Here is a 24,353-nt window from a genome sequence, read left to right on the forward strand (position 1 = left end):
TTGTATACTGGTTCTACCAAATACCATCACAGGATGTGAAATGACTTCAGCCAAACACAGCACGTTGCCTGGTTTTTGATCAGTACAGTTGCTCACATAATGACTTGTAGTTGTCCCACTTACTTCTCCGTTGGTGGCATTGTCCTAGCATTAGCCGTATCAGAGTGTCTATTGAGAGTGGTGTGGGGTGTGAGAGAGGAGGATATGTCCTTGGTTGGATACTCAGGGTAATGCCCCCTGCTTAAGGTCCCACGAAAGGTCAGGTCACCTTTCCCCCCTTGGGTGACCATGAGGTGACCATGAGGTGACCATGAGGTGACCATGAGGTGACCATGAGGGGACCATGAGCGGACCATGAGGTTTAGGGACTCCCTATCCCTCCCCCTTGCTCTTGGACCTAACCCCTCCAGTATATTGTTAAAGTTTCCACTATATTGCTTCCACCTTTTAATATCTGCAAACGTTGATGAGTTAGGGCCGAGGGCAGTGGTAGGAATTGAATTGGGACTGTGTAGCCCAGTTACCCCCCCCCCCCCCCCCCACACTCCTTTACGGCAAACAAGTTGGGTCTTGGCGTACAAAGGGAATCAGGTCTCCAGTAGTGCCACCAACTCTCTGAAGAGCTATTCACCAACTCTCTGAAGAGCTATTCACCAACTCTCTGAAGAGCTATTCACCAACTCTCTGAAGAGCTATTCACCAACTCTCTGAAGAGCTATTCACCAACTCTCTGAAGAGCTATTCACCAACTCTCTGAAGAGCTATTCACCAACTCTCTGAAGAGCTATTCACCAACTCTCTGAAGAGCTATTCACCAACTCTCTGAAGAGCTATTCACCAACTCTCTGAAGAGCTATTCACCAACTCTCTGAAGAGCTATTCACCAACTCTCTGAAGAGCTATTCACCAACTCTCTGAAGAGCTATTCACCAACTCTCTGAAGAGCTATTCACCAACTCTCTGAAGAGCTATTCACCAACTCTCTGAAGAGCTATTCACCAACTCTCTGAAGAGCTATTCACCAACTCTCTGAAGAGCTATTCACCAACTCTCTGAAGAGCTATTCACCAACTCTCTGAAGAGCTATTCACCAACTCTCTGAAGAGCTATTCACCAACTCTCTGAAGAGCTATTCACCAACTCTCTGAAGAGCTATTCACCAACTCTCTGCTTCCCTCCCTCCCTCCTCCTCAACCCCCTCCACCATCAGCCACAAAGAAGTGTCTCAACCCAGCCACAGTCACACACAACAGCCGTTTCAGTCTTAACGGAAAGTGATGTCACATGATGGGGAAAGAAAGAGAGAAATGAGAGGGAGGGAGAGATGGAGGGAAAGAGAGAGAGAGAGAGAAAGAAAAGACTTCGAGAAGCAAAAGGAGAGAAGGATGGAAGGGAGAAAAGAGAGTAGTCAGCCGTATACTTGGTCTACTGTGGGACTTGGCATGTTGTTGGAAGGGTGTGAAATTGTACTTTTTGCCGTGATAGGGGGTGATGTAAGGGTAGGTTCAGAGTGACGTTTTTACTTGGAACGGTTGGTGTCGAAGGGATGGACTTCTATTGGCTATCTCTTTTGTTTTGAAGTGTGTGTGTGGGGTGGGTGTTATTAGTTTACTAGTGGTCAAACCATCACGGTCATAAGGCTCATCTTTTGCTGTTGGTGTGCAGCGACTACTTCAGGAGTAGTAGTAGTAGTAACAGTAGTAGTAATAGTAGCAGTAGTAGTAGTAGTAGCAGTAGTAGTAGTAGTAGTAGTAGTAACAATAGTAGTAGTAGTAGTAGTAGTAGTAGCAGTATAATAATAATAATAATAATAATAATAATAATAATAATAATAATATGCCATTTAGCAGACGCTTTTATCCAGAGCGACTTACAGTCATGTGTGCATACATTTTTACGTATGGGTGGTCCCGGGGATTGAACCCACTACCCTGGCGTTACAAGCGCAATGCTCTACCAATTGAGCTACAGAGGACCAGTAGTAGTGGTAGTAGTAGTAACAGTAGTAGTAACAGTAGTAGCAGTAGTAGTAAAAGTACTAGTAGTGGTAGTAGTAACAGTTTTAGTAGTAGTAGTAGTAGTAGCAGCAGTAGTAGTAGTAGTAGTAGTAGTAGTAGTAGTAAAAGTACTAGTAGTAGTAGTAGTAGTAGTGGTAACAGTAGTAGTAGTAGTATTAGTAGTAACAGTAGTAGTAGTAGTAGTAGTAAAAGTACTAGTAGTGGTAGTAGTAACAGTAGTAGTAGTGATTGTGGTAGTAGTAGTAGTAACAGTAGTATTAGTAGTAACAGTAGTAGTAGCCGTAACAGTAGTAGTATTAGTAGTAACAGTAGTAGTAGTAGTAGTAGTAGTAGTAGTAACAGTAGTATTAGTAGTAACAGTAGTAGTAGTAGTAGTAGCCGTAACAGTAGTAGTAGTAGTAGTAACAGTAGTAGTAGTAGTAGTAGTAGTATTAGTAGTAGTAGTAGTAGTAGTAGTAGTAGTAGTAACAGTAGTAGTAGTATTAGTAGTATTAGTAGTAGTAGTAGTAGTAGTAGTAGTGGTAGTAATAATGTCGGTAAGGGGTAGACATAACTGCTCCCCTGTGTCTGAGGGCAGATTTAGGCTGGGATGATCTGGGTTAAGCGGGGGTTTCTCTGTGGGTTAAGGAGCTTACCCCCTCCGGAGAGGAAGCACGGCCAAGACTGGAAGGACTCGTAAATGTTTGGCCCTCACCGACACACCCAGAGATACCTACACTCTGGTCCAGGGGAAATATAATTATGTTCTGACTGATTCCACTGACTCTGACTGCCTTCTCTTGGGACTTGTTTTTTGTCCTTCTCTTGTCAACTGTTTGTTTTTGGTGCTTGGTCGCCCCATGAGTCTGTTGAGGCCAGACTACTGTTTGAGGCCTGCTTATGATGGCTATGAATCTCTGCAGCTGCTGGAGCAGAACGGAGGCTTTGGCAACAACGGCGCACAGCCCCCAGCCCAGATCCACAACATCCACAATGCAGGTGAGTTCAACAGCTCTGTGTGTGTGTCCTGTGTGTCTCCTGTGTGTGTGTGTGTGTGTCACTTGTCACTGTTTTGTTTCAACCAGGAATATCTTTATAATGATTGGAATTGGGGCCAACATTGTACTTCAATCAGACAAATCTGATTGTACTTCAATCAGACAAATCTCATTTGAACCATGAAAGGAGGGACGATGTAACATCTAGTAACTAAATTGATATCTAGTTTGGTGAAAAAGAAAAGGTGATGGCATCTCCTAACAAGTCTAATCGCAAATGTACTCTTTTATCTGTTAAAAAAAGTGGTCACGATTTTTTGACAGTCTTGAGGACTGTCGTGTCTTGTCAAAGCTTGTCTAGTTTTTCCTTTTTCTGATAGTCTGAAAGGTTGTCTCTCTCTCTCTCTACTCTCTCCCTGCCTCTCTCTCTCGCTGTCTCTCTCTCTCTCGCTGTCTCTCTCTCTCGTAGTTAGATAGTCTAGATGCAGTGAGTGTGAAAGGTTGTCTGTCTCTCTCTCTCTCGTAGTTAGTTACTCAATAAGATGCATTTCAGCCACAATTGAGCCGGTCTAATGGAACCTGCTCCGCCATGTTCTCTTCATAACGGGAAGCCAGCATCTCTAGCCATAGCTCACTCTATCCTCCTAGGGGCTCATCAATCAGTGGACTATGTCGCCACTACTCCTGCCTGGGGACACTAACTGGGAGGCTAACTGGCGAGGAGCTCACCATGTCACTCCTGCCTGGGGACACTAACTGGGAGGCTAACTGGCGAGGAGCTCACCATGTCACTCCTGCCTGGGGACACTAACTGGGAGGCTAACTGGCGAGGAGCTCACCATGTCACTCATGCCTGTAATCTGGTTATGCTGTCCCCTCTTGGCTCCTTCCCTCCTTCCCTCGTGACCTCAGGCTAGGAAGGAACAAGCACGGCCACATAGTGAGTTGGTTTGGACCTGAGTTGGTGAAGGCAGTCTGGGCCCATAGTCACCGAGCGTCTCAGAGTAGGAGTGTTGATTTTAGGATCCGTTTAGCCTTTTTATATTATAATGAATAAGATTCTATGGACCTGATCCTAGATCAGCAGTCCTAGTCTGAGATGCTTGAAACACTCTCTCACAGCCTGCAGTGTTTGGCAGGTGGCTTAGTGGTTAAGAGCGTTGTGCCAGTAACCGAAAGGTCGCTGGTTCTAATCCCCGAGCCGACTAGGTGAAAAATCTGTCGTTGTGCCCTTGAGCAAGGCACTTAACCCTAATTGCTCCTGTAAGTCGCTCTGGATAAGAGCGTCTGCTAAATGACTAAAATGTAAATGTCTCCTTAGACTCGTGGTGCGGTCCGCTTGTCGCCTAATGTTTGCACTGGGTGTGTTTTTTTAAAAATAACCTACGGATACATCGATTTTAAATGCTGGAACACGGCTTACAACTCACTCACTTAGGAAGGGACTGACTAGTCATTATGGGTCACAAAATGTAATTAAAACTTAAATCTAGGTCAGAATGGATGATATTTCAAATATCATACTTGTGAAAAATATATCCACAGGGTTAATTAAGCACATGCAGGATATCAAAGTTATATGCTTAGTATTTTCCAGTTTGTACTGGCTCTAAACAAATGAAAATACTAAGCATATAACTTTGATATCCTTCATGTGCTTTTCCCTGTGGATATATTTTTACACTGACTCTTTTCAGAATTAGCACTGTAAACATCTACTATGAACACTTTATTATAATCTTGGCTGAAAAATACTTTTGTTTGAATCTATCATACTTGGAAATGTAACTTTTAAGGAAGAGTGCTCATGGAGTGGAGACGCACACAAACACACCAACTACTACTCGTGATCTGGTGCTATGTGTTCGGCTGTTAAGACGACTGCTCTTTTGACAGTCAGCCATCTGGTGAACAGACTGGGGCCTCCCTGTGGTGAGATGCCTCCTGTACTCATTCACACCTGGCGTCAGTGCTTAATATGAGCCAGATCCTGCCGGAACAGTATCCGGCACCTCTGTTTTCTACTCTTTGGTTCCGGAACCCATTTTCCAGGATCAGGTAGCCTAACCTCTTGTGGCATGAAACATTATTTTCACGGTTTGCAATGTAAAAATCATAATAAAAGCAATCGGAGTAATTCCATTTTGACTCCTCTGTAATTCTCCTGCCCCCTAAAAACAAACGTAATGTGAAAACGTGCCTGATATTCTAAGAATTGATTCATGTTGGCCCGGGTTTATGGTTTGCACAACATTGTGGCCTATATAGACCAACGCGGGCCATTGCTGTGGTGCGAGAGAGAGAAGCACACCTATATCTCTCACAGAACTAAAATGAGAATCACTTTCTATGATCTCTCTCCATCTCTGTGCTGTTATAGACATGAGCCTGCATCTCTCATCTCTCCAGCGTTGCACTTCATCATTTATCTCCTAATAGAATAATAGCTGCGGGAAGTATGCAGCTGCACTCTGTTCAGAAATAAATGAAATAATTCCCAATGCTACACCAGGAGTAAGCCTATAATTTAGCCCCGAAGGATCCATAGCTAATGTTAAAATATTGCCAAGCTGTGGATTGCGTGTAGCCAGATCACCAGGCATAGCCTACAGTTGGGAACGTGTGGCAAAGCTGTCAGTGAACAGCATGCAGCCAAAACAGGCCTTTCATAATATTTCGCTGGAAAAACACTGGTTGGAAAGAAAATGGATCCTGCTGAAAAGAAAATACTTACCTGTCTGTATGTTACCAAGTTATCAACTTCCAAATAGGCCTATCGAGCGAACAGCATTGTTTTACAGTCAAGAGAGAGATAAGCTTTTGGCCGGTGAGTGAGCAGCGCATCATTGGGTGAGTAAGGGAAACTGGAAAGCTTTTTTAGGACTATAATTTCCTCATATTGTACAATATGTGTGTCTCTCCGTACACCTAGGCCTAGGCTATTGATGGATTCAAGACAAGGTTGTTTTTATTGATTCTCAGTTTGTCAGTGTCAAAGTAGCCTGTCATTTCGATCGTTTGTGAGGTATTAAAAAAGATTCTGCGAAAGTCTCCAGTCATCTAAAATGATGTAGAATTGCATGAAATTCGTTGATAAAAGCCCATATTTTTCCCGGACTCTAGGCTACAAAAAATGCGTACCAGTACCTCAGAGACGCCCAGGTCCACCCCCCTCTCGGGCACATTTTTTGTTTTCCGGCACCTCCTATATTGCAAATTAAGCACTGCCTGGTGTATATTCAATAGTACACACCGTAGCAAAATGTTTGTTAACAGAGACCGTTTTGCAAACAGAAATTCGTTTTTAATTGAACAAATGTAGGTTCCTCCCCGTTTTGTCCTGTAGCTTCCGTTTGGTTCCTAGTGAAATACACCTACGGTTGTAAGGTTACGTCATCCCTCTGAACTGGCTCATCACCTACGGTTGTAAGGTTACGTCATCCCTCTGAACTGGCTCATCACCTACGGTTGTAAGGTTACGTCATCCCTCTGAACTGGCTCATCACCTACGGTTGTAAGGTTACGTCATCCCTCTGAAAACAACGGAGAGAAAAGACAAAGGACCCAATTCAATAAAGTTTGTAGACTCAGGTCAAGCCCTATTGTCTAGTGAAGCCCTGTTGTCTAGTGAAGCCCTATTGTCTAGTCAAGCCCTGTTGTCAAGCCCTATTGAGCGGATGGTCGGGGGGCCGGAACATAATTACAAATAATTTGTAGATTGCAAATTGACCGCAAGAATCCCAAACAGATAGGTTTGATTAAAACATAATCATTTCAAACCTTATTTACATTTGTATATGATCTTGTGTCTCTCTATTATGCGTGGAAATGCTTTGGAACAGATTTCTTAAATTAAAATCACTTGGAGCTGATTTCCTGATATATTTTTTGTCCAACAAAAAATAAATACAAAAAAGTACTAAAGTTCTTTTAATTTTTTTTATTAAAACATTCTCAAGGAACTTGGGGGGGCCAAATTAAACCCCATCTGGTGGCCCGCGGGTCGAATTTGGCCTGCGGGCTGCCAGTTGGGGAACCCTGGTCTAGTCAAAACCTTTTGTCTTGTCTAGTCATACCCTTGTAGTGGAATTTTACTGTGTCTCTTTCTGCTTTTTCAGTGTCTCACACTTATCATATTTGTTTGACCTGTTGCATACTTAGAAATGCCCCTGTTGTAGACAGACAGGGTGTCTAAGGTTTGTCTCACAAGGTCGGCTCAGCGGAGTAGAAATATTGGCTGAACGCTCAGACTGGGGTTGCCAGGTGTTCTCATCCTCTGCAGTCGGTCTCTGGGAGCAAACGCTTTGCTGAGAAAGGATGCACTTGGCTATCTTTGTGTAACCCGTAGTATAAATATGCTGAGGGAGAAATACCTCGTCAGAGCTTCTGACTAAACTCCACATTTAAGTGCTGTTTGTCTGTAATCTCTCTGCTGGCTTGAATAAACATACATTAATTTAAGCTCGACTTTGGGGTCCTTAGTGGTCATTTCCCCGACACCCTATTGTCTATAACCATGTTATTTGTAAAACTCATCAGATAGTTACTGTATGCCATAGATCAGGGGTGTCAAACAGATTTTGTCCCGGGTGCCGCATTCGGTCTTCAATGAGGTCCGGAAGGCCACATTGAAAATTGTTTGCATTTCCTCGTAAAATATGCAATAAATAGGCCTCTATCCATAAAAACATGTATGCTCCCTGACTCATTAGCCTTTCATTTTTATGATTATTAGCAAGCTGGACACAGTCAAGAAACTGTATGAATGTAGGTCCATTATCATTTCTACACAGTTTCGATCAGATTTTAGTCATTTAAAAGTATATTGAGCTCCCCCCCCCCCCCCAATACGTTTTTTTAATTTTTTAACTCAATCCACCTGCGGCACATTATACTGCGACACACCTGTCATAGATAGATCGTGTTGATCACAAATGTAAATTGATGATTAGCCTATAAAAGGAATGTTTATTTCCAGATGCATAATGTGTGAAACCACTTTTGTGTGCTGACCCCTGCATTTGTCTCCTTCCTGTGTGTCTCAGGGGTGTACGGTGTGGACCCGGACCAGGGCGGGGGCTTCCTCGACATCCTGAAGGGAGGAACAGAACGCTTTCTGACCAACATCAAAGACACCTCCTCTAAAGTCATCCAGTCTGTGGCCAGGTGAGAGAGAGTCTGATCAGAAACACCTGCAATACATTATACTGAGAAACATCACAATACATTATACTGAGAAACATCACACTGAGAAACATCACAATACATTATACTGAGAAACATCACACCGAGAAACATCACAATACATTATACTGAGAAACATCACAATACATTATACTGAGAAACATCACACTGAGAAACATCACAATACATTATACTGAGAAACATCACACTGAGAAACATCACAATACATTATACTGAGAAACACCTGCAATACATTCTACTGAGAAACATCACAATACATTATACTGAAAACATGACAATACATTATACTGCGAAACATCACAATACATTATACTACGAAACATCACAATACATTCTACTCAGAAACATCACAATACATTATACTGACAAACATCACAATGCATTATACTGAGAAACATCACAATACATTCTACTGAGAAACATCACAATACATTCTACTGAGAAACATCACAATACATTCTACTCAGAAACATCACAATACATTATACTGAGAAACATCACACTGAGAAACATCACAATACATTCTACTCAGAAACATCACAATACATTCTACTCAGAAACATCACAATACATTCTACTCAGAAACATCACAATACATTATACTGCGAAACATCACAATACATTATACTCAGAAACAGCAATACATTATACTCAGAAACATCACAATACATTATACTCAGAAACATCACAATACATTATACTGAGAAACATCACAATACATTCTACTGAGAAACATCACAATACATTCTACTCAGAAACATCACAATGCATTATACTGAGAAACATCACAATGCATTATACTGAGAAACATCACAATACATCCTACTGAGAAACATCACAATACATTCTACTCAGAAACATCACAATACATTCTACTGAGAAACATCACAATACATTCTACTGAGAAACATCACAATACATTCTACTGAGAAACATCACAATACATTCTACTCAGAAACATCACAATACATTCTACTGAGAAACATCACAATACATTCTACTGAGAAACATCACAATACATTCTACTCAGAAACATCACAATACATTATACTGAGAAACATCACACTGAGAAACATCACAATACATTCTACTCAGAAACATCACAATACATTCTACTCAGAAACATCACAATACATTCTACTCAGAAACATCACAATACATTATACTGCGAAACATCACAATACATTATACTCAGAAACATCAATACATTATACTCAGAAACATCACAATACATTATACTGAGAAACATCACAATACATTCTACTGAGAAACATCACAATACATTCTACTGAGAAACATCACAATACATTCTACTGAGAAACATCACAATATATTCTACTGAGAAACATCACAATACATTCTACTCAGAAACATCACAATGCATTATACTGAGAAACATCACAATGCATTATACTGAGAAACATCACAATACATTATACTGAGAAACATCACAATACATTCTACTGAGAAACATCACAATACATTATACTGAGAAACATCACAATACATTCTACTGAGAAACATCACAATACATTCTACTCAGAAACATCACAATACATTCTACTCAGAAACATCACAATACATTATACTCAGAAACATCACAATACATTATACTGAGAAACATCACAATACATTCTACTCAGAAACATCACAATACATTCTACTCAGAAACATCACAATACATTCTACTCAGAAACATCACAATACATTATACTGAGAAACATCACAATACATTATACTGAGAAACATCACAATACATTATACTCAGAAACATCAATACATTATACTCAGAAACATCACAATACATTATACTGAGAAACATCACAATACATTATACTCAGAAACATCAATACATTGTACTCAGAAACATCACAATACATTATACTGAGAAACATCACAATACATTCTACTGAGAAACATCACAATACATTCTACTGAGAAACATCACAATACATTCTACTGAGAAACATCACAATACATTCTACTGAGAAACATCACAATACATTATACTGAGAAACATCACAATACATTATACTCAGAAACATCACAATACATTATCCTCAGAAACATCACAATACATTATACTCAGAAACATCACAATACATTCTACTGAGAAACATCACAATACATTCTACTGAGAAACATCACAATACATTCTACTGAGAAACATCACAATACATTATACTCAGAAACATCACAATACATTATACTGAGAAACATCACAATACATTCTACTGAGAAACATCACAATACATTCTACTGAGAAACATCACAATACATTCTACTGAGAAACATCACAATACATTACACCAACAAAAAAAAAACATCACACAAAACAATGCTTGTTTAATGACTTTGAGATAAAAATACCCCCCCCCCCCCCCCCGTACACCAGGGTGTCCGTTAGCCGGTAATAGCACCGGCCATTTGTCCGGGAGAAGAAGAAGAAGTCCCATTGTGAAATAATGCTTTTTATCCTCTTCATGGATGGAAATACCAGTCGATGGAAATACATTTGACTGGTCATGCTTATCGGTCTATAGGTTAGTTTGCATGATTTAGTGGAATTAAATTGGCGCGTGTACATATTCGTTATGTATCTTATTTATCACACAGATACAGAGCCTTTTGAGCGGAAAATCTGTCAGACAGCACAAGAGCTGCTGTTACAGTACATGTACAGGGCAACGGAAGGCAGGCTTCATCAGCGCGTCACACACCACTTAGCAACGAGCTGGAAGGCTTCATCAGCGCGTCACACACCACTTAGCAACGAGCTGGAGGCGGTATGCATTTGGAAAACATATAGCTGCTTAATTGTTTGAAACCTGAACGTTTTACTACATGAGGCATGTCTTACCTTGCTTCAAAGAAGTAGCCTAGCCAAAATCAGACCATATCCGTGGAGGCAATTCTTTTATATCAACTTTTTTTAAATTTTCCAGTAGCCAAGGCACAATCCTAGTCATATTAGCAACCCATGCTAGTTGTTGCATATTAAGATCTCCCCTCTTTCTACATTTATAACTGATATTTTCATCTCTGTCTCATGAAACCGCTCGCATGTGCAGTGCCCTTTTGACAACAGTGTTTTCACGCTAATTACATTATGGACCGAACATTCGCACGTAGCCTACTGCCTTGTGCGCATTGCTGCGCTTATAATGTGAAGAAATAATAGTTAATCAACATTTTTAAGCGAAACGTTCTGATCTGTTGCATCGACCCATTGCTTTTTTTACGTAAAAAAAAAAAAAAGTAGGCTAGGCCTACTGGTTGTACGAATTTAGGATCTATCGTCCCACAACTGTCCCAGAGTCAGTTTGGAACAAGTTGACCAATAGAATGGGCCTAGGGAAAAGTTTCTACTATGGGGTATAGTAGATTGACATAGGCTAGGGATTTAGCTGTCCGTTACTCGCCTTGTTGGTTGAGGAAAAGTACATGTGGACAGTTCTTCTAACATCTTCAAAGTGCACATCATAATTAGGTAAGAAGGACTTTGTCACATTGTCGACTTGCATGTTCTGTTATTATGAATTACTATCATTCTGGGCACCGTGGATGGATGCCCTAATCAGGTTACGCACCCAATGCATACGGGTCCGGTAAATTTCTCAAATGTCCGGTGACTTAAAATGCTGCCGGTCAAATGTCCGGCGCCACATTTTCATAACGGAAACCCCGACACACACACACACACACACACTCTCTCTCTCTCTCTCTCCATTCCTTCTAGGATCTGATAACTCAGCCCACCCTTATCCACTCATCCTGTTTTGATTCATTGGTTTATTGGTTTGCCCATTTAGTTGTGTTTTGTGTTTTATGAGTGTTTTATGTTCTCTGCCTCCCTACCACAACTCATGGTCCTATAAACTCCATCCTGTAGCCCCAGGTAAATATCGGTCACTACACGCCCGCTTTGCGCCCGCCTCATGTCCTCTGTGTGTGTGTGTGTGTGTGTGTGTGTGCGTGTGCGTGCGCATGTGCGTGCGTGCGGCCGTAGTCTGCTAAATCTTCACGCTGCTGTGTCCATAATCCAAAGGTTAGCAGCACAAAGTGAATGGGGTTTGAGTTGAAACAAGGTTTAAATTCTAATCCTCCACCGCCTACTAAAAACCAACATCTCGCCAACGTTCATGTTCCTAACTCACGTCCATTTGTGCTGATCCAACTAGTTTTCTTTAGTTTAGGCAGTAGATTTTTTTGTAAAAAAGTACAGTATTTAAATCTCTCTTTTTAAGTATCTGTTTCATTGCCAATGTGCGGTGATAGTGAGATTAAATGTGACATTGCAGTGAAATGCTTCTACACACGACTGAATATAGTCCGTGGGTGTCCCGAAAGTCTCTCCTCACTCTTGAAGTGTACACTTGTTCACTACCCCTCATGGATTTGAAAGTAAATGACTGATATCTAAAAAGCTCCCTACGCCAATCAAACGCTTTTAAATTTGTGGGAAGTGGTGAACGAGTGCACACTTCAGGAGGAAGGAGATATTATTGGGATACAACCAGAATGGAGGAAGGAGACATTATTGGGATACAACCAGAATGGAGGAAGGAGACATTATTGGGATACAACCAGAATGCCCTTTTGAAATGTAGCAACTAGATTGTCAAATTCTCCTCTTTGTTTGCAACAAAGGATCTGAAATGTACCCATTGTTTGATTCTCCTCACAGTTATACCAAGGGAGACCTGGACATTTCCTACATCACCTCTAGAATAGCAGGTATGTACCCTCATTCTAGCCTTGTCTATGATCAGTTTGTGCTATCTTGTTTGGTGTGACAAGGAGTTGACATGATAGCTCAAACAGATCTGGGACCAGGCTACTCATTGTACACTATTATGGATTGTTTTCTTTGATCACCTTCTAAACTGTGTTGCTTTGCGTTTTTTTTTAATCAAGCAAAAAATAATGCTCAAATGGGTCTATGTCTCTGAGCAGAATTGAAGCTGATCCATCTGTACAGTGTTTTCAAAAGGCTAAGTGAAGTAATGTGATGGTCACACTGTTCTCTTGTGTGACGTGCGTGTGACGTGCGTGTGACGTGCGTGTGACGTGCGTGTGACGTGTGTGTGTGTGTGTGTGTGTGACGTGCGTGTGACGTGCGTGTGACGTGCGTGTGATGTGCGTGTGTGTGTGTGATGTGCGTGTGACGTGTGTGTGTGTGTGTGTGTGATGTGCGTGTGTGTGATGTGCGTGTGATGTGCGTGTGATGTGCGTGTGACGTGCGTGTGACGTGCGTGTGACGTGCGTGTGACGTGCGTGTGTGTGTGTGTGTGTGTGATGTGCGTGTGTGTGTGTGTGTGTGTGTGTGTGTGTGTGACGTGCGTGTGCGTGTGTGTGTGCGTGTGTGTGTGTGACGTGCGTGTGTGTGTGTGTACACCCAGTCATGTCCTTCCCGGCGGAGGGAGTGGAGTCTGCCATTAAGAACAACATCGAGGATGTGCGTCTCTTCCTGGATGGCCGTCATGCAGGACACTACGCTGTCTACAACCTGACCAAGCGCTCCTACAGACCCTCCCGCTTCCACAACAGGGTAAGGCTGCCCACCACCAGACAGAATATGACTCATATTTACTATTGATGTACTATTAGGTAAAGAAAGGAGGGTTTTGAGGAACAATTCTACTGGTACACTGATTGGTTTGTGTGTCCCTGATTTGAGCGAATTTTGCAATCAGTGTAAAAGTTGTAAGTTTAGTATTGGGTAGTCATTAGACGGACACCGTTTGAAAATGGACTTTAAAAGCTCTTCCTGACCCTGCCGTAGGTGTCGGAGTGTGGCTGGCAGGCCCGGCGGGCCCCCAGCCTCAGGAGCCTCTACAGTCTCTGCAAGAACATGCACCTGTGGCTGAAACAGGACCAGAGGAACATCGCCATAGTCCACTGCCTGGTTAGCACAGCCTCCCACATACACCCTACACTCACTCACACTGCACTGGGACACACAAAGAACTCACCATCACTTTTTAATCACATTTTTCCTCCCAAAATTGGTAGTCTGTCTGAAATGCAGACCAACCCCAAAACATGTACTCTTAGTCCCCCCCATGTTGACCCATTATCCCCCTTGTTTTGTCTGCTGTAGGACGGGCGGGCGGCGTCGGCCGTGGCGGTGTGCTCCTTCCTGTGTTTCTGCCGCCTCTTCACCACGGCCGAGGCGGCCGTATACATGTTCAGTATGAAGCGCTGTCCCCCGGGGATCTCCCCCTCCCACAAGAGGTAGGTGCTCCTGGTCCAGTGATCCAGCCTTAAGTAAAGTTTCCCCTAGGTACAGGTCTAGGATCAGCTTCCCCTCCCCCAATCCTAACCTTATCCGGCAGGCAGGCAGCCTAGCGGTTAAGAGCTTTGGGCCAGTAACCGAAAGGTCGCTGGTTCGAATTCCCGAGCTGGCAAGGAGGAAAAATCTGCCGTTCTTCCCTTGAGCAAGGCAGTTAAGCCCCAAAAACAACTGCTCCCCGGGTGCCGATGACGTGGACGTCGATTAAAGCTGACCTCTCTGATTTAGAGCGGTTGGGTTAAATGTGGAAGACATTCAGTTGGACAACTGACTAGGTATCCCCCTTTAGGGATGGGGTCTCTGGTAGTTGACAGGGATGGGGTCTCCGGTAGTTGACAGGGATGGGGTCTCCGGTAGTGACTGTAGTTGACAGGGTTGGGGTCTCCTGTAGTTGACAGGGTTGGGGTCAGTTCCATTTCAATTCAGGAAGTAAATGAAAATTCAAATCCCAACATTCAAAAGCTTAATGATTCTACATGAGACAAATGTGGAATTTCAGTTGACTTCCTGAATTGACTGAATTTAAATGGAATTGACCCCAAAACCTTGTGGTCGGTACAGTCTTTTTCAGAATCTCTTCTATATCCACATTCATGGCCTCGGTCTTCACCCTATGAGAGGACAGGCCACTGTCTTCACCCTATGAGAGGACAGGCCACTGTCTTAACCCTATGAGAGGACAGGCCACTGTCTTAACCCTATGAGAGGACAGGCCACTGTCTTAACCCTGTGAGAGGACAGGCCACTGTCTTAACCCTGTGAGAGGACAGGCCACTGTCTTAAACCTGTGAGAGGACAGGCCACTGTCTTAAACCTGTGAGAGGACAGGCCACTGTCTTAACCCTGTGAGAGGACAGGCCACTGTCTTAACCCTGTGAGAGGACAGGCCACTGTCTTCACCCTGTGAGAGGACAGGCCACTGTCTTCACCCTGTGAGAGGACAGGCCACTGTCTTCACCCTGTGAGAGGACAGGCCACTGTCTTCACCCTGTGAGAGGACAGGCCACTGTCTTCACCCTGTGAGAGGACAGGCCACTGTCTTCACCCTGTGAGAGGACAGGCCACTGTCTTCACCCTGTGAGAGGACAGGCCACTGTCTTCACCCTGTGAGAGGACAGGCCACTGTCTTCACCCTGTGAGAGGACAGGCCACTGTCTTCACCCTGTGAGAGGACAGGCCACTGTCTTCACCCTGTGAGAGGACAGGCCACTGTCTTCACCCTGTGAGAGGACAGGCCACTGTCTTCACCCTGTGAGAGGACAGGCCACTGTCTTCACCCTGTGAGAGGACAGGCCACTGTCTTAACCCTGTGAGAGGACAGGCCACTGTCTTAACCCTGTGAGAGGACAGGCCACTGTCTTAACCCTGTGAGAGGACAGGCCACTGTCAACCCTGTGAGAGGACAGGCCACTGTCTTAACCCTGTGAGAGGACAGGCCACTGTCTTAACCCTGTGAGAGGACAGGCCACTGTCTTAACCCTGTGACAGGACAGGCCACTGTCTTAACCCTGTGACAGGACAGGCCACTGTCTTAACCATGTGACAGGACAGGCCACTGTCTTAACCTTGTGAGAGGACAGGCCACTGTCTTAACCCTGTGAGAGGACAGGCCACTGTCTTAACCCTGTGACAGGACAGGCCACTGTCTTAACCCTATGAGAGGACAGGCCACTGTCAACCCTGTGAGAGGACAGGCCACTGTCTTAACCCTGTGAGAGGACAGGCCACTGTCTTAACCCTGTGAGAGGACAGGCCACTGTCTTAACCCTGTGAGAGGACAGGCCACTGTCTTAACCCTGTGAGAGGACAGGCCACTGTCTTAACCCTGTGACAGGACAGGCCACTGTCTTAAACCTGTGAGAGGACAGGCCACTGTCTTAACCCTGTGAGAGGACAGGCCACTGTCTTAACCCTGTGAGAGGACAGGCCACTGTCTTAACCCTGTGAGAGGACAGGCCACTGTCTTAACCCTGTGAGAGGACAGGCCACTGTCTTAACCCTATGACAGGACAGGCCACTGTCTTAAACCTGTGAGAGGATAGGCCACTGTCTTAACCCTGTGAGAGGACAGGCCACTGTCAACCCTGTGAGAGGACAGGCCACTGTCAACCCTGTGAGAGGACAGGCCACTGTCTTAACCTTGTGAGAGGACAGGCCACTGTCTTAACCCTGTGAGAGGACAGGCCACTGTCTTAACCCTGTGAGAGGACAGGCCACTGTCTTAACCCTATGAGAGGACAGGCCACTGTCTTAACCCTATGAGAGGACAGGCCACTGTCTTAACCCTATGAGAGGACAGGCCACTGTCTTAACCCTGTGATAGACTAGCAGCTGTCCTATCCAGGGGATGTACTTGAACATCAAGCTGCCTTAATCTTACCATATGATTCCCAGTCGAAACAGTTCACGCATATATTATGAGAACATTTTGTGGCGTTTATGTTCGTTTTGACCTTTGGCTGTTCGTGCACACGAAGTCAACGCCCTTTCGTTGGTGATTGGTCAACAGTATGACTCCTAGTAGGAGTGGGCACATGAAGTGTTTTCATGCAAAGGTTTTTACTTGAGAAATACTGCACAAAACACCTTAGCTAGATGTAAAATTGTGCGACTAACATGCTGACACATGTTATTCAGTCATTTCATCCAAACTGCTCGCGCGTGTCAACGAGCGTCTGCGTAGCCAGGCGCTAAAATAGAACTTGGTTGCAAGTCCCGCCCCTCCCATCTCCTCATTGGTTTTTAGGAGCATATACCCACATGGGGGTGATTGAAAGATGAACAGGTCCACACTCCAGTCCAGTTAGTGGTGGTAATTCACCTTAAAGTTGGTTCCCATCCGCCATAAAAAAATCCACAGAAGAAGAAGAATGAACAAGGAGAAAAACTAAACTAGGTCTCCCCTTTTTATCTGTGGATTAATTATCAGAGTAGAGATCACTCGATTTAGTATGACTCAAGATGGGTCACTATTCTACAAAGATCCAGCAAAAAATGTATTTCAGGTAAAATAACAACCCAATGTTTATTTTACATTTTTACATTTTAGTCATTTAGCAGACGCTCTTATCCAGAGCGACTTACAGTTAGTGAGTGCATACATTTTTTTTCTTCTTCATACTCCAGGATACATTAGCTAGCAACAACAATCTAGCTAAATGTCTATGAATGCTTCATGTGTGTTTCGACCTGTCCCCAAATGAATACAGTTGGTTCACAGTTGGTTTTGGTATTTTAACCTGCCTGTCATGAACGCTTCCAGTGGGGATAAAGAAAACGCACGCATGGAGCCGGTCTGGTCAGCATGTAAGACTTCCTCTGCAACAACGTCAAATTTAATGACCGATTTCTTGATTTATCTTTAGATTAATTTGGACTATTTTGAGGAAGTGCTTCTGGCTATGTTGCTGTGGTGGCTCAAGAGAGACGAACAACAGTAATACTGCCACTTCTTTCTTTCTAAGCGAAGGTCTTTAGGGGGTGTGAGAGACAGACTTTCACTTCGCCTACCCGAGTTCTGCTAGGAGCAAACTGAACCTATGTATGCGGATGCTTTACTCTACAGAAACAGAAAATCTGCTCCTGCCCTATGGGCCGTTCTGGCTCGGACAAGGCTACTTTTTTTTTATTTGCTAGGAACTTGAATCGGGCCGAGATTCTGTGGCGCCCAGTTCAGGGTTCAAATGTGTTGAGATGTTCAGTGCAGACGAGTGCAAGCTTTTGATTGGTCGTCCGGCTGGTGAAGGATTGTTTGGTTGGCTCCTGCTGACACACGCTCCTGCTGACTGTTGATTGGCCCTCGCTGCAGGTACATGGAGTACATGTGTGACATGATGGCTGACGAGCCAATCACCCCGCACAGCAGACCCATCCTCATCCGCTCCATCAGCATGACGCCCGTGCCCCTCTTCAACAAGCAGAGGAGTGGCTGCCGGCCCTTCTGCGAGGTGTACGTGGGAGATGAGCGCGTGGCCACCACCTCCGGGGAGTACGACAAGATGAAGTAGGTCACATGATGCAGGATTTGATTTGTGCTGCGTCCCAAATAACACCCTATTCCCTATTTAGTGCACTACTTTTGACCAGGGTCCATAATTTGTTATAGACATTTCTCTCTCTCTCGCTCTCTGCAGGGACTTTAAGCTGGAGGACGGACGGGCTGAGATCCCCTTGAACGTGATGGTGCAGGGGGATGTGCTAGTGGTCATCTACCATGCCCGCTCAACCCTGGGGGGCCGCCTGCAGGCCAAGGTAGGGACCACAGCAGTCAGGGACGGACCCAGAGTTAGTTTTGCATTCAGTGAAGTTTGTCTGCAATTCTGTTAAATTCAGTGACGGTCTTAAGGACATGCGTCCATACGTTATAGTTAAATGATATGCCCTAATCACAGACTTTTTATAATGTATTGAAACAAGAGCTTACCCCATGAGGCCTGTTGTGCATGAGTTGTTCCAGAGATCAAGGTTGCATTCCAGGCCGACTACATTGCAGATGTTGCATTGCATCGAACAATGGTGTGCCACATCATTGACTGCACCATCAAGCATCAGATTGCTTTATCATACAATGCGGTTAGCTGATATGTTAAACACCTATCCAGGTGTTGTGAGATCTGGCACGCGTCTGCTGTGTAGTCAGCCTGGAACCCGACCAAAGAGTGTTTTTCTGGTACTATGAACTCACGTGGGTGTCCTGCTGTGTGTCTGTTGACTAGATGGCCTCCATGAAGATGTTCCAGATCCAGTTTCACACAGGGTTCGTGCCCCAAAACGCCACCGCGGTCAAGTTTGCAAAGTAGGTACCGCCATCCATAGACTCTAAGCCACTACCTACCCTCAATCCAGGCAGGTGCACGTGTTTGACGATATCCCAGGACACTTCTAAATCAATTGATGGCAGCGGTTGGGATGCCATGATGCCTTTGTGGAGTATCGGCCAGCAGTTGACTTGACCTGTAATTGACTTGACCTGTAATTGACTTGACCTGTAATTGACTTGCCTGTAATTGACTTGACCTGTAATTGACTTGACCTCTAATTGACTTGACCTGTAATTGACTTGACCTGTAATTGACTTGACCTCTAATTGACTTGTCTCTAATTGACTTGACCTCTAATTGACTTGACCTCTAATTGACTTGACCTCTAATTGACTTGACTTCTAATTGACTTGACCTCTAATTTACTTCTTATCTACAAACACTGCCTGCGTTCTCTGCACTTCTCCAGAAGTGTGCACTCATTCACTCCCCCTCATGCATTTTAAAAGCATTGCATTGGTGCAAGCATGACTGAAGGGAGTTTCTACCATGTTGCTCACACCTGTCCATTCTTTTTAAATCCATGAGGGGGAGTGTACGAGTGCACACTCCTGTAGAAGGGTGGAGTTGAACGCAGCCAGTGACATTAATTCGTAAGCTAGCTACCTCCAACCCGAGCAAGCTGCAGCATTTGTTACATTGACTACATACCGTCCGCTGTCTGTCTTTCTCCAACAGGTATGACCTGGATGCCACCGACATCCAGGAGAAATACCCGGACCTCTTCCAGGTCAACCTGGCTATCGAGGTGGAGCCCTGCGACAGGCCCAGCAACAAGACTCCGCCCTGGGACAACTTTGCCACCAAGGGCCTCAACCCCAAGATCCTTTTCTCCAGCCGGGACGAGCAGCAGGAGATCCTCACCAAGTTCGGTGGGTTTCACAGCTGTCAGTCCAAAAAAATTATCTGTGTGGCCCTCCGTTGAATTTCGAAATCCCGATGTGGCCCTCAAGCCTTGAGGTACTAAACTCATGTTCTGTCCCACTCCTTCCCTCCCTCTCCCATAGGCAAACCAGAGCTTCCCCGGCAACCGGGCTCTTTCTCCGGTTCCTTCTACGACACAGCGTCGCCTCAGTTGGAACAGACTCCCGATAGCTCCACCATGGAAGTAGAATCTCACCAGAGCACCGATACCAATGCCAACAACTTCTTCCAGACTCTGGAATGGGATGGTATGTCTCCTGTCGTCAAGCACGCCTTTCTAGTGCATAAACTATTGCTAAAAAATAGTTATTTTGATTCCCTTTGCAAGGACCTATTACATGTTAGCTGGTTGATTGTATTGAAAATACTTGAAAGCTGCCATTGCCCTAAGCCAGGGGCACTCATATCCGGGTCTGGTGTACTGGTTTTCTGTTCTACCTGATCATTATTTGTGCCCACCTGGTGTCCCAGGACTAAATCAGTCCTTGATAAGAGGAGAAGAATGACAATCAGCAGTGTGAGGTTCCAGGTCTAGATTAGAAACTCCTGCCCTAAGCCTTTTTTGACGAGTCTCTGTCATATAGATGGGAGTGGACATGGAGCGGATGCCTCGGACAGCCTGGGAGGCACCATGGACGACCAGGACGAGCTCAGTGAAGCCTCCGTGGACGAGGAGTCCTACTCCGGCCCGGCCGCCGAGCCCCTCTCCAGGGAGCCTAGCGAGTCCCTGTTCAACGCTGAGTTCCAGGCGGCCGCCACACCCCAGGAGTCCCCGGGGCCCAGCGACACGGCTGACCTGCTGGGCCTCACCTCCGACCTCAGCTCCGCCGCCCCCCCACAACCCTCCGGGGCCACGGCAGCAGGCGGCATGAAGGCCTCGTCTAGCAACAGTGACCTTCTCAACGACCTGTTTGCCCCCGCGCCCAGCAGCAAGGCTCGGCAGGGCAGTTCCAACAACCTGATTGGAGACGGAAGTGCCCAGGAGGACCTATTTTTCAGTAACCCCACTGCACCGCCTGACCCGGCCACCCCCAAACGTAAGCGTCTTAATGATGTGTCCGGTTTCTGCCTTGGTGTCAGTAGAAGTGGTAGCATGTTAGTATTTGTATCGTATCCACGCAGCCGAAACCTTAGTTGATCCCCTCTGCATTTCGGGCTATTTTTGTCCCACAGCAATGAATGACCTGTTTGACCCGTTCGGGATGGGATCTTCGTCCAGTCAGTCCGGACCCGACCTGTTTGGGGACCTGCTGAGCTCCGACACCAACACTAACCCCCCGCCAACCTCCAACTCCAGCCTCTTCAACCTCAGTAAGACACCAGTAATATGTAGAAGAATAGAACTACAACTCCCATGTCCACTTCCATTCATTCAACGTTGTCTCTCGACAGATAAGATGACCAACAATCCCCCTAAGATGACGTCGTCCGCCAGCCAACCGGACCTGCTTGGAGGGTGGGACAGCTGGGCATCGAGTGGTAGCATGGCCGCCGCCTCCTCCTCCAATAAGCCAGCCTTCCCAGGTAGGTAGTAGGTACTGGGGCTGTTAATCTAGGATTTAACACCGTAACAACTGTAGCAGATGACCACTGAGTTTATGGGTTTTTCCTCTTGGAATTCCAGCTCCCGGAGTGTCTTCCTTCTCCAAAGCAAAGTCTCAGAGCTTCGACCCGTTTGCAGACTTGGGAAAACTGGGCCCTACGCTGCCAGGTAAAAACAGACCCCAGTGACTCCTGGTACCATGCTACAGTTAGACAGTGGCCTTTACTATCCATGGTCTGTAAATCAGATATCATCTCATGTATCTTTTATCTCTTCTACATCTTTTATTTCTAGGTTCCTCAAGTGGCAGTTTCTCAGGCCCAGGCTTCAACCCTAAGAGTGGGGCCTCCACCAAGAGTGCTGGGCAGCCGTGGCAGCAGTCTGGCCGGCCCGCCGCTGGCCAAAGCAAGCCTTGGATGGCCCCCAGCGCTGCTGCCCCCCAGCCAGCCAAGCCTGCCCCCCAGCCAGCCAAACCCAACTACAACCTTAACTTCAGTGTGATCGGGGGCCGAGAGGAGAGGGGCGTCAGGGGCCCAGGATTTGGTGAGACAACCAATCACATCACTGTCTGAGCATGTCCAATTGGTGACAGCCTCTGTGTAGAAAAGCTTACTCCCCCCGGTCTCCCTCTTTCTTTCCCCATCTAATTGAGGATCTTTGCTCTGTGACTGTATCTTCCAGGCCCAAAACCCAAAGTCAAAGAGGACGATTTTGAAGACCTGCTCTCCACTCAAGGTTTTGCCTCCAAGCTATCCGACAAGAAGGGACCCAGGACCATCGCAGAGATGAGGAAACAGGAGCTCTCAAAGAACATGGATCCCCTCAAACTGCAGGTACCACCAGCATGCCTTCTCCCAAATATACACAAGGGCCTCCTTCTTGGACACAGATTGCCTTGGCCAAGACTGAGATTCTCCATTTATAAAGCTTTTTAGTCCAGGGGTGTATTCACTAGGAACTAAACGGAAGCAAACAAGACGTGGAGGGACGTATACAGTTGAAGTCGGAAGTTTACATACACTTAGGTTGGAGTCATTAAAACTTGTTTTTCAACCACTCCACACATTTCTTATGTACAAACTATAGTTTTGGCAAGTCGGTTAGGACATCTACTTTGTGCATGACACACGTAATTTTTCCAACAATTGTTTACAGACAGATTATTTCACTTATAATTCACTGTATCACAATTCCAGTGGGTCAGAAGTTTACATACACTAAGTTGACCGTGCCTTTAAACAGCTTGGAAAATTCCAGAAAATTATGTCATGGCTTTAGAAGCTTCTGATAGGCTAATTGACATATTTTGAGTCAATTGGAGGTGTACCTGTGGATGTATTTCAAGGCCTACCTTCAAACTCAGTGCCTCTTTGCTTGATATCATGGGAAAATCAAAAGAAATCAGCCAAGACCTCAGAAAAATAATTGTAGACCTCCACAAGTCTGGTTCATCCTTGGGAGCAGTTTCCAAATGCCTGAAGGTACCACATTCATCTGTACAAACAATAGTACGCAAGTATAAACACAATGGGACCACACAGCCGTCATACCGCTCAGGAAGGAGACGCGTTCTGTCTCCTAGAGATGAACGTACTTTGGTGCGAAAAGTGCAAATCAATCCCAGAACAACAGCAAAGGAACTTGTGAAGATGCTGGAGGAAACAAGTACAAAAGTATCTATATCCACAGTAAAACGAGTCCTATATCGACATAACCTGAAAGGCCGCTCAGCAAGGAAGAAGCCACTGCTCCAAAACCGCCATAAAAAAGCCAGACTACGGTTTGCAACTGCACATGGGGACAAAGATCTTACTTTTTGGAGAAATGTCCTCTGGTCTGATTAAACAAAAATAGAACTGTTTGACCATAATGACCATCGTTATGTTTGGAGTAAAAAGGGGGTGGCTTGCAAGCCGAAGAACACCATCCTAACCGTGAAGCACGGGGGTGGCAGCATCGTGCTGTGGGGGTGCTTTGCTGCAGGAGGGACTGGTGCACTTCACAAAATAGATGGCATCATGAGGAAGGAAAATTATGTGGATATATTCAAGCAACATCTCAAGACATCAGTCAGGATGTTAAAGCTTGGTCGCAAATCGGTCTTCCAAATGGACAATGACTCCAAGCATACTTCCAAAGTTGTGGCAAAATGTCTTAAGGACAACAAAGTCAAGGTATTGGAGTGGCCATCACAAAGCCTTGACCTCAATCCTATATAAAATGTGTGGGCAGAACTGAAAAAGCATGTGCGAGCAAGGAGGCCTACAAACCTGACTCAGTTACACCAGCTATGTCAGGAGAAATGGGCCAAAATTCACCCAACTTATTGTGGGAAGCTTGTGGAAGGCTACCCAAAACGTTTGACCCAAGTTAAACAATTTAAAGGCAATGCTACCAAATACTAATTGAGTGTATGTAAACTTCTGACCCACTGGGAATGTGATAAAAGAAATAAAAGCTGAAATAAATCATTCTCTCTACTATTATTCTGACATTTTACATTCTTAAAATAAAGTGGTGATCCTAACTGACCTAAGACAGGGAATTTTTACTAGGATTAAATGTCAGGAA

At 44.9% G+C, this 24,353-nt stretch overlaps 1 protein-coding gene across 1 annotated transcript in view; it reads left to right on the forward strand.

The window, feature by feature from the left end:
• The window catches only part of gak (cyclin G associated kinase), a 52,154-nt gene that overhangs the window by 22,635 nt on the left and 5,166 nt on the right, over window positions 1-24,353 (forward strand). Inside the window, exons 10-26 of the mRNA XM_084200394.1 lie at window positions 2,921-2,996; window positions 8,041-8,161; window positions 12,888-12,937; window positions 13,603-13,751; window positions 13,986-14,108; window positions 14,304-14,437; window positions 18,304-18,498; window positions 18,629-18,746; window positions 19,211-19,290; window positions 19,994-20,187; window positions 20,323-20,487; window positions 20,824-21,276; window positions 21,413-21,550; window positions 21,632-21,763; window positions 21,864-21,950; window positions 22,077-22,325; window positions 22,464-22,615. Of these exons, the coding sequence (XP_084056520.1) occupies window positions 2,921-2,996; window positions 8,041-8,161; window positions 12,888-12,937; window positions 13,603-13,751; window positions 13,986-14,108; window positions 14,304-14,437; window positions 18,304-18,498; window positions 18,629-18,746; window positions 19,211-19,290; window positions 19,994-20,187; window positions 20,323-20,487; window positions 20,824-21,276; window positions 21,413-21,550; window positions 21,632-21,763; window positions 21,864-21,950; window positions 22,077-22,325; window positions 22,464-22,615 (2,616 nt within the window). The remainder of the gene's footprint in view (window positions 1-2,920; window positions 2,997-8,040; window positions 8,162-12,887; window positions 12,938-13,602; window positions 13,752-13,985; window positions 14,109-14,303; window positions 14,438-18,303; window positions 18,499-18,628; window positions 18,747-19,210; window positions 19,291-19,993; window positions 20,188-20,322; window positions 20,488-20,823; window positions 21,277-21,412; window positions 21,551-21,631; window positions 21,764-21,863; window positions 21,951-22,076; window positions 22,326-22,463; window positions 22,616-24,353) is intronic.

This window comes from Coregonus lavaretus (genome assembly GCF_964263955.1).
Source record: "Coregonus lavaretus genome assembly, contig: HAP1_SCAFFOLD_202, whole genome shotgun sequence".
Classification (NCBI taxonomy): Eukaryota; Metazoa; Chordata; class Actinopteri; order Salmoniformes; family Salmonidae; genus Coregonus; species Coregonus lavaretus.